Source organism: Corylus avellana, chromosome ca3, assembly GCF_901000735.1.
Source record: "Corylus avellana chromosome ca3, CavTom2PMs-1.0".
NCBI lineage: Eukaryota > Viridiplantae > Streptophyta > Magnoliopsida > Fagales > Betulaceae > Corylus > Corylus avellana.
The window spans coordinates 24,005,352-24,019,542 of record NC_081543.1 but is presented as its reverse complement, the minus strand read 5'-3'; the positions used below and the strand labels follow the sequence as shown (position 1 = coordinate 24,019,542).

Here is a 14,191-nt window from a genome sequence, read left to right as displayed (position 1 = left end):
ATAGATAATAATTTCTGGGTATTACAATATTTTCCTTAAGATCACATCAAATAATTCAAATTCTATACTAGTACACTTGGTGGACAACCCCTCTACAATCCACATAAAATCAGATTCATCTCAAGAGCTTTTCTGAAAATTTTCCCACCAATTCCCCAAACACCCATAGCTGATGGGCAGCTCCATATATAGTACCTAGCTATTTCAATCAAATCTAATTCAAATATATATATTCTTTTGTATAGGTTGACGCTAAGATTTTGAGTCCATGCATTGGATGCATGCATAATTTGTCAATATATATATATATATATATATATATATATATATAAGAAACCTACACAGACCTGAAAAGGAAAGAATAGATTGATCAAACTGCCTGATCAATATTTTGATCGTGCCACTTAAGTGTGCTCTCTCGTTGTTATCAAAATTAAGGAAATAAATTAGGAAACAGTAGTATTCCTCAAAAAAAACAAAAAAATTTCTAGAAAATATAATCACTGAAAATGTAAAGAACAAAATATGATAGCCTATCAATTATTCACAAACAAAAATTAGAAATAATTATATATTTCCTCCAATATGCTATATTAATTTGAGTACTTTCTTCTCGAAAGAAAATCTTCCTTTATTTGATTTGTATTATTTGTATGGGATCCGGTCGCATTTAATGTAATATTTAGAATCCCAAAAAAAAAAAAAAAAACCTATAGATTCACAGTACCTCTCTCTTCTTCAACTTCAGTGTCTACTTGAACAAGAAAAATGGCTTTTGCTATTCGCCTTTTCCTACCATTTTCTTTGTTAGTCATCTTCTTGGCCATCAATCCCACCATGAGCAACGCACAAAACACCACAGACGACATGATCAACAAAATCTGTCGTTCAGTGGAAGACTACGGCTTCTGTAAACAAACCTTCGACGACAACTTGCTGTCCCCAGTGCCAGACATCGTTGACTTGACCCACATAACAATACTACAGTCGTCGAGCAACGCGACCAATACGCTTGATTTCATCCGATATCTTCTCCGAAACATGACCAACGACGATGCTTTGAAGAAAGCTCTCACAGAATGCGAAGACGCCTACAGATTGCTGGCGGGGTCTTTCCAGAATGCATTTTTGTTCTTCAACAGTAAAGATTATGATGGCGTGTTGTTTGTTGAGAGGGGTACGCCTAGAGTGCAAGCCAGTTGTACGTCTACGTTCAACACTCCTCCTAATCCTTTCAACCCATTGGATGAGAGGAATAGGCAGATGAGGATCTTGATTACCATGGCTGTGGTTGCTGCAACTGAACTTACCTCCTATTGATGAGTTTTCTACGTATTAGGAATTTATAAATTATTTATTAATCGAAGGATTAATTCCTTTATTTCTCATGAAATTTGTCTTCTTATTTTGATGTTTTCTTTGTCTGGATGGAATTTGGTTAGCTCAATTGAAAAGGGTTCCTAATTAACGTGTTGTATTTGAAGATAACTTCTATAAGGAGCTGGGTTAAACTAGCTCCTTTTAACCCAACTCCTTTGTGTCCACCAATAGGAATCTGTCACATAAGATTATTGCACCAAATCAAATAAGTACCAAAACATTAGATTATATAGATTTTTTCAATTTTGTTTTGTTTTTTTTTTTTTTTTTTTTTTAAGATTGTGCAAGGGGATGGGGTGGCAACGAGCCACCCCAGATGGGCGGTGGGCGAAGGTGGCCGCGCGGTCACCTCGGTCCATCTGGGTGGCCGGTGAGCCACCCACATGGGCTGGGGTGGCCCGCATGGCCACCGCCAGCTCATCTGGGGTGGCCGGCGAGCCACCCCATGGGCGGAGGTGGTGGCGCGGGCCACCCCAGCCCATGGGGGTGGCCACGCGACCACCTCCGCCCATCTGAGGTGGCTACACCCCAAATGGGCTGGGGGTGGCCGTGCGGCCACCCTAGGCCCCCTGCACAATCTTAAAAAATAAAAATAAAAAAAACAAAATTAAAAAAACCTATATAATCTAGTGTTTTGGTGCTTATTTGCTTTTGTGCAATAATTTTATGTGGCAGATTTCTATTGGTGGGTACAAAGGAGTTGGTTTATATATATATATATATATATATATATATATATAGTACAATTAATTAGAGAAAAATCATATTTTGCTCCTAGGGTTTTATTTGATATAGTAATTAAGAATAAAGTCTTTATAAAGTTTTAACGAACTGCCTTCATAGACACTCTATAGAAGCAAACTGCCCTCTTATAATTAAGTGATGCATTTTCTTTAAATTTAAGTATTAATTAAATAATATTCTATTTTTATTTAAAAATAATCTCTTATTGGACCCTTTTGGGCCTTTTTTACTAATAAATCTCTTAATTTTGCATCAATATTTTTCCATTGACTTTGGTCGTAAATGTTTATAACAATAGAGTCAGATACATTATTAGTATTTTTATTTTCTTCTAAAGTTTCCTTAAGTTCTTCATCAAGAATTGTTATATTACATATTTGAACATCATTATCATTATTTTCAATGTTATATTTTTGTTGTATTATTTCATTATCTTCTAACTCTTTTTGATGAATTTCTAGTTCATTTATGAGCTTTTCACCTAAATTATCATTTATATTTGGTTTATTGCTAATAAAAAATTTATTAGAGATCATTTTTGAGATTCAATTAATTTTTCTACTTTTCTTTTCTTCTTCTTTTATTTTTATTTTTTTTAAAGTTTTTCATATCCATAATTAAAAATATTTACAAATTAAATAAAGGCAATTTATAATAATAAAAAAAAAAGTATATTATGACTGGAATAAAATAAATTTTAAAAATAGAACAATAAAACCTGATTTGTCAAAGGAACTATTTCTAATTCACTTTAATATTTATGATAGTATAAACAATTCCTAAAATCAAATAAAAAAAGTTAATGTAAGTGATAGATTGAGATTTTGGTAACTAACCCTTTTTTTTTTTTTTTTTTTTAATCATTGATCGTATATATATGGAATGATTTTAAGGACTTGAATCGTAAGATGTTGGAAAATAATGAAATTGGAGGAAGAGAAGAATTCAAATTTGAATAAGACTTGAATAGGAAAATAGAGAGAAAATATGAAAACTTATAAAGAGGAGTTTATAATTGAATAAAATATATATGGAAAATGCTTCTTTTCCTCCTTCAGTCCTTCTTCCATCCTCCCATTTTTTAAATTTAATTTTTTTAAAGTTGGACTCCAATCATAAATTGAAATTTTTTTAACATGGAGCGTGGACAAAACTAACACATGTCTCTCATGTGCAGAGAGGGAAACATGTCTCAACATGGCTAGCGGTGATCGGAGTTGGCAATTGGGACTTGAGATCATAATTTATAGAATGTTCAAAGTGAAAATTTTATTTAAGAATGACTTTAATATTAATATATTATTTGATTTCCTCATTTTTTATCACCTACTTCAAGAATGGAATATTAGAGATTTAAGTTTGTAAGAGAATCAACACGTCTCTCTTAAAAGTCTTCTCTCTAGGGTTCTCTCTGAGGAAACTAGGGTTTGAGGGAATAGTTTTCTACCGGTGACGGGGTGAAGTGACGAGATTGGAGGATGAGTATGGGGGAGGATCTGGAGACTTTATGTGGAAGGATCTCTCTCATAGGAGGGGAAAAAGTAGGCATCACGATCTTTGAAGGTGAAGTTGCGACAGACAGGGAAAAAGGAGAGTGGTGTTTAGTAGGTAGAATTGGAGATGAGAAGAAGGTGAATAAGGAGGCATTCAGGAATGTCTTATCACGTATATGGCGCACGGTGGGGCTGGTAGTGTTCAAAGAAGTGCAGGACAATGTGTGGTTGTTTGAGTTCGTAGACGTTGATGATAAGAAGAGGGTGATGGAGGGCAGGCCATGGTCGTTTGATCGCCAAATTTTGGTCTTAAACGATTTTGACGGGAGTGTCCCTCCGGCACAGATGAACTTTTCTCATTCACCTTTCTGGATCCAGGTACACGATATGCCTTTTTTATGCATGAATAAAGGGGTGTGCACTAAGATTGGATGATCCCATGGAATCCTTGAAGACTTTGATGTGGTTGGAGATGGAGGTGGTTGGGAAGATGCTTGCGACTCAGGGTGAGTATCGCCTTACACAATCCTCTGGAGCGCAACAAGGCGTTAACAATGGGGGGGAAGGAGTATTGGGTGTCTTTTAAGTATGAGAAACTCCCACTCTTTTGCTTTCATTGCGGTAGAATCCTGCATGGGAAGAAAGGTTGCTCTGTGAAGACATCCCAACAATGATATGAGGAAGAGGGACGCAAAGGATAGGGTGTATGGCTCAAGGTGGAGGATCCGCAGAGGAGGACAGGCGGTAACTCGGGAGGAGGACATTTCCAGGAGGAGGATAGGAGCACTGATGGTGCATCAAGAAGGAAGGTGAATACCTACAAGGTAGATTCCGCAAATAGTGGAAACCCTAGGAGTGGTTGTCGTTCTGGGCATGAAGAGAGTAACGGGTCTGGAGATTATTTCCATAATAAGGAGAGGAGTGTGGCAGTTTATAAGGCAACATCTGTTACCACGGATCACCAGCTGGACAATTTCTCTAATGACTTGGAAGGGCGATTGAATGAAAAGAGTATGGATAAGTGGGGTGGGCAGAAGGGAGGTGGTGTGGCTCTGAAGGTAGGGACTATACTAAATAAGGAAAGGACACGTGAGACCAAGGATGTGTCCATGCAGGAGAACATTACAAAGGAGAACTCTGAGGCTTCTACCATGGGGATGGGGTCTCGTGGAGGGGAAAAGGAGGGTGAACAGAAAATGGTAAAAAGCTATGAGGAACCTATTGAAGCCATAGAAATTCTGGTGACAGAGGGAAATCTTGATGGTGTGACTCCAATGGTGATGGAAGAGGGAGTGGGGAATGTACAAGGCGATAAGGGGTGGACAGTGATGAAGTGGAAACACCAAGCTCATGGAAGAGAATGGCAAGGGGACTGTTCGTTGCAGCAGGTACGAAATAAAAATAAGAAGAAAATCAATATTGAGGGGATAGACAGAGAGGGTAGGGACCAAAGGAAGAAGAGTAAGTAGGTGTCGAATCAAAAGGTTAAGTGTACTAATGGATTGGCGGAGGCTGTTCAACAACCCCGCCAAGCCCAATGAGCCTCATAAGTTGGAATTGCCGAGGGCATGGGAACCCTCGGACAGTTTGAGACCTTAGCCAAATGATTAAGGAGAAGAAACCCAGCTTTTTGTTTCTAATGGAAACAATTAGCAACAAACGTAGGATGGAATGGATTAGGGTCAAGCTTGGGTATGCAGGAATGTTTGCAGTAGACCCAGTGGGGAGGAGTCGAGGACTCGCACTTTTATGGAAGGACGACAATGAATTGGAAATTTAGAATTATTCACGAAGGCATATTAATGCCATTGTGAAGAGAACCAAGGAGGGCGCACCTTCGAAATTTACAGGCTTCTATGGTAACCTAGATACCTCAAAGAGGAAAGAGTCTTAGGATCTGCAGAAGCATCTTAAGTCCTTTTCACCGGTTTCTTGGTTGTGTGTAGGAGATTTTAACGAAATAACACATCAAGGGGAAAAAATAGGAGATACGAGGCAAAGAGAGGGGAATATGGCTGCCTTTAGACTTGCTTTGGAGGATTGCTTTCTGGCTGATCTTGGATACAATGGGCCACGGCACACTTTGACTAACAAACGAACTGATGGTATAATTACATAGGTGAGATTAGACAGAGCTTTGGCCACTAGCACTTGGTGTGAGCATCACAGAGAGGCGGAGGTAGTTGTTCTTGCTACAAGGGCATGAGACCACAACCCTTTGTTGGTAATGTTTGATATGAAGGTGCAAGACTGTGGGGGCAGAAGACAAGGCTTCAAGTTTGAATATAGATGGTGGCTAGATCCAAATTGTGGAAAGATAATTCAAGATGCTTGGGAGGGATCGGGCATGCAAGGGAAGGCAATGAGGACTGTGAGACGAACCCTTGAGCAGTGTCAATCACAGCTTCAAGGGTGGAGTAGACGCAAATATGGGAACTTAGAGGAATTGGTAAAAAAGAGGACAATGCAATTGGCCCAATTGCAACAAAGAGAAGGGGATGGGAATTAGGAGGCCATAAAACAGCTGCAAATAGAAATTGACTAATTATTGGAACATGAAGATATTAAATGGAAGCAGGGAGCAAAATAACACTGGTACCAGAATGGGGACAGATATACACCTTTTTTCCATGCATGTGCGAGTCACTGGAAAAGGATCAATCATATTAAGAGAGTCTGTGAAAATGAAGATCGAGAGTGGTCCAAACCGGATGAAATTGGCAAAGCCTTCGTGTATTTTATCAAAAGTTATTTCAAACTAAAGGCACAGTTGGAGTAGATGCTTGTTTGGAGGGTCTTGAGGCTCAGGTTACTCCAAAGATGAATGGGTGGCTTTTGCGACCATTTGTGGCCGAAGATGTGGAGTTTGCTCTCTCTCAGATGCATCCATTGAAGCCCCCTGGTCCTGATGGTTTTCAACTTGCTTTTCTCAAAAAGCTTGGGATACATTCCAGAATGAGGTATATGCAAATGTGCTTGATTTTCTTAATGGTGGTATTTGTAATGCTGACATTAATGAAACTTAGAGACTGTTTGGGATTACGTTTGAAAAATAGAACTTTTAAGTCAAAAAGAGCTTTTGGGCAAAAGCTTCATTTTTAAGCTTTTGCCAAAAGTGTGTTTTGACCATTTTAAGGCTTTTTGAACCCTTAAAAGTGCTTTTAATTTTTTTACCAAACGAGTACTTTTTTTCTTCAAATGGACTTTTTGAGTGTTAAAAGCACTTTTAGGCCCCTCAAACGCAATCTCAAACAGGCTCTTACATAACTTTGATTTTTAAAATAAAAAATTTCACCCATTTTACTGAATTTCACCCTATTAGCTGTGTAATATTATTTACAAGCTCATACCAAAAGTGTTAGCAAATCGTATGAAGAAGGTGCTAGGGAGATTTTATCTCCCAATCAGAGAGCCTTTATTCCAGGAAGGTTGATCACAGATAATATCCTAATTGCTTTTGAGGTTCTACACACTATGGATACACGGCTGAAAGGAAAGGATGGGTATATGGCACTTAAACTGGACATGATTAAGGCGTACGGCAGAGTTGAGTGGGCATGTTTGGGATTGCCAACAGATGGGTTCAAATATTGATGACTTATGTTCGTACGGTGACCTATTCAGTTTTGATAAATGACAAACCATATGGAAAAATTACTCCTTCAAGAGGATTGAGGCAAGGGGATCCGCTATCACCATACTTCTTTATTCTATGTGCTGAAGGTTTGAGTACAGGGCTTAATAAGATGGAAAGAGTAGGGGGTATTACTGGGCTGCCATTGACATGAGGAGGAACGAGGATTAATCATCTTTTCTTTGCAGACGATAGTCTTCTGTTTTGCAAAGCGAATACTATCGAGTGGTATTGTATTCAAAATGTGTTAGATGATTATGAGAAAGCCTCTGGCCAAACTCTCAACAAAGGCAAGCCCTCCCTTTTCTTTAGTCGTAACACTGGAGCTGACACGAGAAATCAAGTTCTATCGATGGCAGGAATTAATTGCACTCAAAGGTATGAAAAATACTTAGGGCTGCTAGTAGTTATAGGTAGATCCAAAGTTTCCTCACTCTCAAGGATTAAAGGACGGATTTGGGATAAGATGCAAGGGTGAAAAGAAAAATTTCTCTCATGCAGGGAAAGAGATTTGTTGAAGGCAGTAGTACAAGCTATACTTACCTACACTATGAGTGTTTTTCGACTCCCAAAAGGCTTATGCAATGAGATTAATTTTATGATGGCCAAATTTTGGTGGGGGAATAAGGAGAATGATAAAAAAAAGTGGCTTGGATGAGCTGGGAAAAAATGGGAAAAGCAAAGATGGTAGGGAGATTGGGTTTCCGTGATTTAGAGTGCTTCAATACAACGTTGCTTGCTAAACAAAGGTGGTGCTTGCTAAACAAGATCTTAAAAGAAAAGTATTATCCCAATGGCTCGTTTCTTGATACTCCTTTGAGTAAAAGACCCTCGTATGTATGGCGAAATATTTGGAAGGCAAAATATTTGCTCAAAGAAGGGTTGGTGTGGAGGGTGGGAAACGGGAGGAACATTAAAATTTGGGGTGATAAATGGTTGCCATCTCCAACGACACATGCTATCCAAACTCCAGCTCATGTGTTGGATCATGAAGCTAAGGTATGTGATTTAATTGAAAAGGACACACAATGGTGGAATATCCCTCTTATTCGGGAAATATTTATGGAGGAGGAGGTTGAAATGATATGTGAAACGCCCCAAGTTCTAAAGGTAGAGCGATTGAGAGCAATTGTAACATATTCTTAAAATAAAAATCCTCCTATTATAAGATCACCACAGAAACATAACGTCACCAGAGTACTATAATCTCTTAAATTTAAGGGATTAGAAATTAGTAGTGATGTTATACTGAGGACTTTGAAAGCAATGCTAGGATTGGTTAAGATTAAAATTATTAGAATTATATCAATAATGGTCATAAGAGTGATCGGATGATTATTTGACTATCTTGAGTATTGAGGTACACGGACTCTGATATCTAGACTATGTACATCTAAGATTTTTGTGGTTAGTGTTTAATGATTAATGAAAGGATTTGAGGTTTCGAATGAGACTAAGAATTTCTTGTAAAAAAAAAAAAAAAAATCGGGTTTATAAATTTGCATGATGCTATAATCTTCATTATAAGGATAAGATGGATTTATGTTGTTTATGTTTGGTAAAGTTGGATAAGTAATTCATCTAGATATATGTGAGTCATAATTTTTGAAACATTGTGGTATTTTGACGTTAGACCTTAGTTAAAGACATATTATATTTTAAGATATCTTATTGAGACTTTAGAATGTGGTTTGTGAAAGGATTCAACATTGACATGATTTCCATGGACTAGTATGGATTGCGAATTCTAATTTTCGGACTCGGTCGATCTTAAGACATAAGCGGCTATCCTTGATATTGATTATGGAGTAAAGGTACTTTCTACCTCCGTTGTAGGAATTGTGAGTTGGAGGCGGATTCAAAATAAGGGCATGCAATGCCAAGTAAGGGGACACAACACCAAAAACCCCAACAAATTTTATTATAAATCTTTGGAAAAATGTTGGAAATTTTATAAAGAATCCACTTACATGATTTGCAATTGCACTTCCTTCCATATTTTAATGACAAGTTTTATTCATTCATATGCCATTGTTTAAGAATTTTACGTGTTACAGTTACCCTATTTCATAATTTATGCATGACTGCAATTATGAATGAAAAGAGCTCTCAAAGTTCATGGCATAGTATACAGTTATAGATTAAGCTTACAGATCATATGAAATGTTACATGTGCATTCATGTTTATAAATGTTTAACCCAAGGCACGATTATAGTCACGATCGGTACCGCATAGGGTAGAATGGCAAGCACACTAAAGGACGATTATGAGAAGGTGTGTGCTATCGGCCAGGTGGCCTTCATCTAGGGAAGTTTCCAACCTGATAGCTCTTCCCTGTGATGACAGGATGAGCATATGGGTCCTTCGGAACAAGCCAACGTGCGCCGCTCACGGTAAATTTGTGGTGTCGGGTCAAAGGGTAAAACAATTATTTTGAAGAAAAGTAAAAGGAAGTGCTTACTCATTTTGCAACTATCATGCGTATTTTGTTAATTATGTAATTCTGCATAAATTGTTATTGTGCATGACAGAGATTTTGACATAAAAATATGCATAGCATGTTTTATAGGAACTTGGTGTTGTGGCTACTTACTGAGTTGTTGAACTCACCCCTTCTCCCTATACATCTTTTTCAGATTGCTCTATATATCGTAGTACTGGGGACAAGGGTACTGGTGGGCCTCTTAGTTGTTAAAGATCCTATCATTGTTTTATGGACTAGCAAGAGCAGTAGCAGTAGAAGTGTTTGGGAGTCCATTCTATAGACTAGACGGCTTTGGATAAGCATAGACGATGAAATTTTATTGCTTATGAGATTATTGAATACTAGCACATTATGTGTTTGTGATTTTATAATGAGAGATTATAGTACTCTAGTGAGGTTATGTTTCTATGGTGATCTTATAATAAGAGGATTTTTATTTTAAGAATATGTTTCAATTGCTCTCAATCGCTCTACCTTTAGAACTTAGGGCGTTTCAATATGTGGTATGGCCATCTGTCCCTGTACGCAGCAAGACCGAGCAGTGTGGGCAGGAAATAAGAGCAGTACTTTCTCGGTGCGCAACGAATACCACTTGGCTAAGGAGATAGAAACTAGAGAGGTAGAAGGATGCTCGATGGTTGATAGTTGACACCTTTATGTAATAAGATTTGGCAGATTCAAGGGCCGAGGGTGGTTATTCTGTTTTTATGGCAAACATGCAATAATATTCTACTCACAAAAGAGAATTTATTCAAGAAGAAAATAACAAGCGACACGATGTGCCCGATGTGCCGTGTGGAAGTGGAGACGGTGGGTCATGCATTGTGGAGTTGTTCTACAACACAAGATGTCTGGATGGAAGGTAATACAAAAATACAGAAAAGCACAAGTGACGAGGACGCTTTTAGTCATATCTTTTTAAAGCTACTCAATAGATTGGAGGATCTAGATTTTGATCTGGTAGCTTGCACAGCCTGGCAAATTTGGCTAAGGCAAAACATATTGGTGTTTGAGGGAGAGTTTACCCATCCGAAGATTGTCGCTCAAGCAGCTGGCAATGAGCTGGCTTTTCACTTACAGGTGTCTCAAAGGGCTAATGGTGGTAGGAGGAAGAGTTGCCAGCAAGCTAATGAAAAGTGGAAAGCACCACCTATGGGGATTGTGAAGCTCAACTGGGACGCGGCAATTGATTAAAAGGAAAAGTTAATGGGCGTCGGGGTTGTGATTCGTGACTATACAGGTGGGGTAATTGCAACACAGTGCACTACGCGGCCTTATATAGTGCAAGCAGTAAGAAGGGGTGAAAAAAGCTGGACCAAGTTTGGGCCTTTGTTGGAGGAAGTGAAAGAAATGCTCCATGGCTGCCACTCGTAGGAAATCCGTCATGTTAGGAGAACTGCTAATGAAGCAGCACACAGGGTAGCTAAATTGGCTATCTCTCTCAATGTAAACTAGTTATGGTTAACGACGACTCCCCCTTGCATTAGGGATATTGTATTGGCCGAATTAGTTTTTCCTGATTAATGAAATTATTCATTTTCCCCTTAAAAAAAAAAAAAAAAGGTTTGTAAGATAATCAAACAATATTAATGCCTTTCGTAATTACTTATTTACCTTAATTTGGGGCCATAATTAAAGAATATTGACTGTAATTAAGGCGTTAAATATTTTGTTTATAAAATAAATCTTCATTAATATTTATTAAATTGGTGGCCTTAAGCGGCTGCCTAATCCGCCTAGAGAAGTGCTAGAAAGCCAAACAATTAAACCCAAAAAAATTTACAAACTAACGTAGCAACGGTTTTTAAATTAAAAAAAAAAATGCAATTCTCTCTTCCTTGTCTGTCACTCATGGTCTACTACATCAATTTGAAAAAAAATTTTAAGTTCATTTGTTTGACGTTGATCCCTAGCACTTCTCATCCACCTAAGGCTCCAACCGGCCCTGCATGCAAGCGTGAAAGATTTGGTCTATAATCCACTACCACATGGCATCTGATAACCAAGAATAGCACAAATCACTAGTCCCATTTTGATGTTTGTGAATAGAAAGAATTGGCTCAGAAAGGACATTAGTTGAGGTGATGAGATATTGTGTGACGAAAAAGTTCAGATCCATTGGTTCCATTGTCTTTTGGTTTTTTGTTGTTCTCTTTCTATGCATGACATGACATTTGCGAGTGGAATTGAGATTGGGGTGCTAACATGGACGCTAACAGTTCAAATGAGACACGTGCCATAGATGGTAAACTATCAACTTTGACAATAAAATGAGATGAGAGAGGAGCCTCTTTAAAACTTTGAAGAAACCTAGCACTACTAAAAAAACCTAGGTACTACTAAAAAAGCGTTGTTTTAATAAAACGAAGTTTTTTATGTAGTTGACATCGTTTCTTTGTAAATAAACAACGTAAACCTTAAAGATTTATCGTCCTTCGGTTAAAAAATAAAAAATAAAAAATAAAAAAAATAAAAAAAAAACATCATCGTTTATTAGTCTATTAATACCTTTGCTCACAATTTTTTTCAAAATAAAAAATAAATAAAAGTAAATAAAAAGACATACTTTATTTGATTTTTGGATGTAGAGGAGCTTACTGAAATGGTTTTAGTTTTTAGGAAAAAATATAAAAAAGTCCCCCAAACTACCAGCCGTTTTCGATTTAGCCCCCTGATGTTCCAAAAGTCATAAAGTAGCCCCCCAAACTACCAATCAATTGCAATTTGGCCACTCCGTTATTCAACACCGTCAAATTAGATGGAAAATGCAAAACGACGTCGTTTTGAAAGGTTAAGTTACTAAAATGCCCTTTTGAAAGAAAAAAAATCAATTAAAAAAATGCCTACAAAACGACGTGGTTTTGAGAAAAAAAAATTAAAAATTAATTAAAAAACTGTGCCCCACGAGCTCTCGCCTCGCCTCGCCTCTCTGGCGAACCGGCACCCGCGAGCACCGACCTCGCCTCGCAACCCGAACTAGCTTCCTCAAGTTTTCCAGAACAAGATGAAGGAGAGAGAGAGAGAGATTTTCGCACTTTCAAATTTGTTTCTTTGGATTTTGATTTTCACATCGATTTTCCCAGCACGTTCTTGGGAAAAATCGCAGGTTTCAATTTCCTGTGAATATTTTGTTTTTTGGGCAGGGAAAATCTATAGAGCTAGTTGACTCCATTTTTGCTGAAGAGATATATTCTATAGCTTTGACAGGTTGTAGGTTTTTGGGTCGCAACTGGTTCTTTTCGTCGGGCCGTCGATCTTTGCGTGGTTTTCTTCAAGTGTAAGATTAATGGGTTCGATTTTTTCTTGTTTGAGACGCCATTGATTGTACGAAGAAAAAGAAAAAAAAGAAAAAAAGTTGAAGTTCCTCTCTCTTTCTTGTGAGACTTGGAATTGTACTGTTCTCTTTCTCCCTGCGTGTGTTTTTTGCTGGGATTAGAATCGTGTAATGCTGTAGTCAAAGGTTCATAAAACTGGTCTGAAAACCTTTGTCTCAATTGGGTGTGTCTGGTTTTCGACACAGATCGCTAGGAATCAAAGTTTATGGAGATCTAAATCAATGTCAGCCTAGCCTCGCAATCCCAACTCAGGGTCGCCGACCCTCTACAATTCTCGCCTCAAGGCCATCGGCACTTCTATCTCCATTGAACCACCATTTTTTTTAATTAATTTAAATTTTTTTTTCTCAAAAATTACGTCGTTTTGGGGCTTTTCTAAATTGATTTTTTTTTCTCAAAAGGGCATTTTAGTAACTTAACATTCCAAAACGACGTCGTTTTGCATTTTCCATCCAATTTGACGGTGTTGACTAACGGAGTGGCCAAATTGCAACTGATTGGTAGTTTGGGAGGCTACTTTATGACTTTTGGAACATCAGGGGGCTAAATCGAAAACGGTTAGTAGTTTGGGGGACTTTTTTTATATTTTTCCCTAGTTTTTACATGTTAAGGGTTGTCTAACTTATATCGCCTTCTATGTGAATTTCTAAATGCATGTGAAGTATACAAAGGCAGAAGCAACTCCATATTGTTATGTTATCCTGTAAATTAATTGGTAATAAAAGTTGAACAAAGAGAATTATTAGATTATTTTGAGCAAAAGCACTACAAGAAAGTTGCTCATTAGGGGCGACTTATTAGGGGCGACTAAAAAGTCGCCCCTAATAGTTACGTATTAGCGTCCATCTACTAGTGGACGCTAATAATGGGTCGAAAATTGGACTATTAGCGTCCACTGTAATAAGTCGACCCTAATATACGCGCGGGAATTATCCAAGGGGCGGGAAAAATTTAAGCAGCAAAAAAAAAACTTTTAGGGTCGATAATAGTCGACCCTAATAATTAACAAATAGCGTCCACTTAAGTGGACGCTATAAGATGGGAAAAAAAAAAAATTCACAAAAAAGTTCAATAGGGTCGACTTTCATCGTCGACCCTAATAGTTAGTTATTAGGGTCG

The 14,191-nt window shown here is 37.8% G+C and overlaps 2 protein-coding genes across 2 annotated transcripts; both read left to right on the top strand.

The window, feature by feature from the left end:
* Positions 1-768: 768 nt before the first annotated feature.
* LOC132174294 (uncharacterized) lies at positions 769-1,320 on the top strand. Its single transcript, XM_059585973.1, has one exon. It carries the CDS (start codon positions 769-771, stop codon positions 1,318-1,320), a length of 552 nt encoding a protein of 183 aa, XP_059441956.1.
* Positions 1,321-10,514: 9,194 nt separating this feature from the next.
* LOC132174293 (uncharacterized) lies at positions 10,515-10,931 on the top strand. Its single transcript, XM_059585972.1, has one exon. It carries the CDS (start codon positions 10,515-10,517, stop codon positions 10,929-10,931), a length of 417 nt encoding a protein of 138 aa, XP_059441955.1.
* Positions 10,932-14,191: the final 3,260 nt, after the last annotated feature.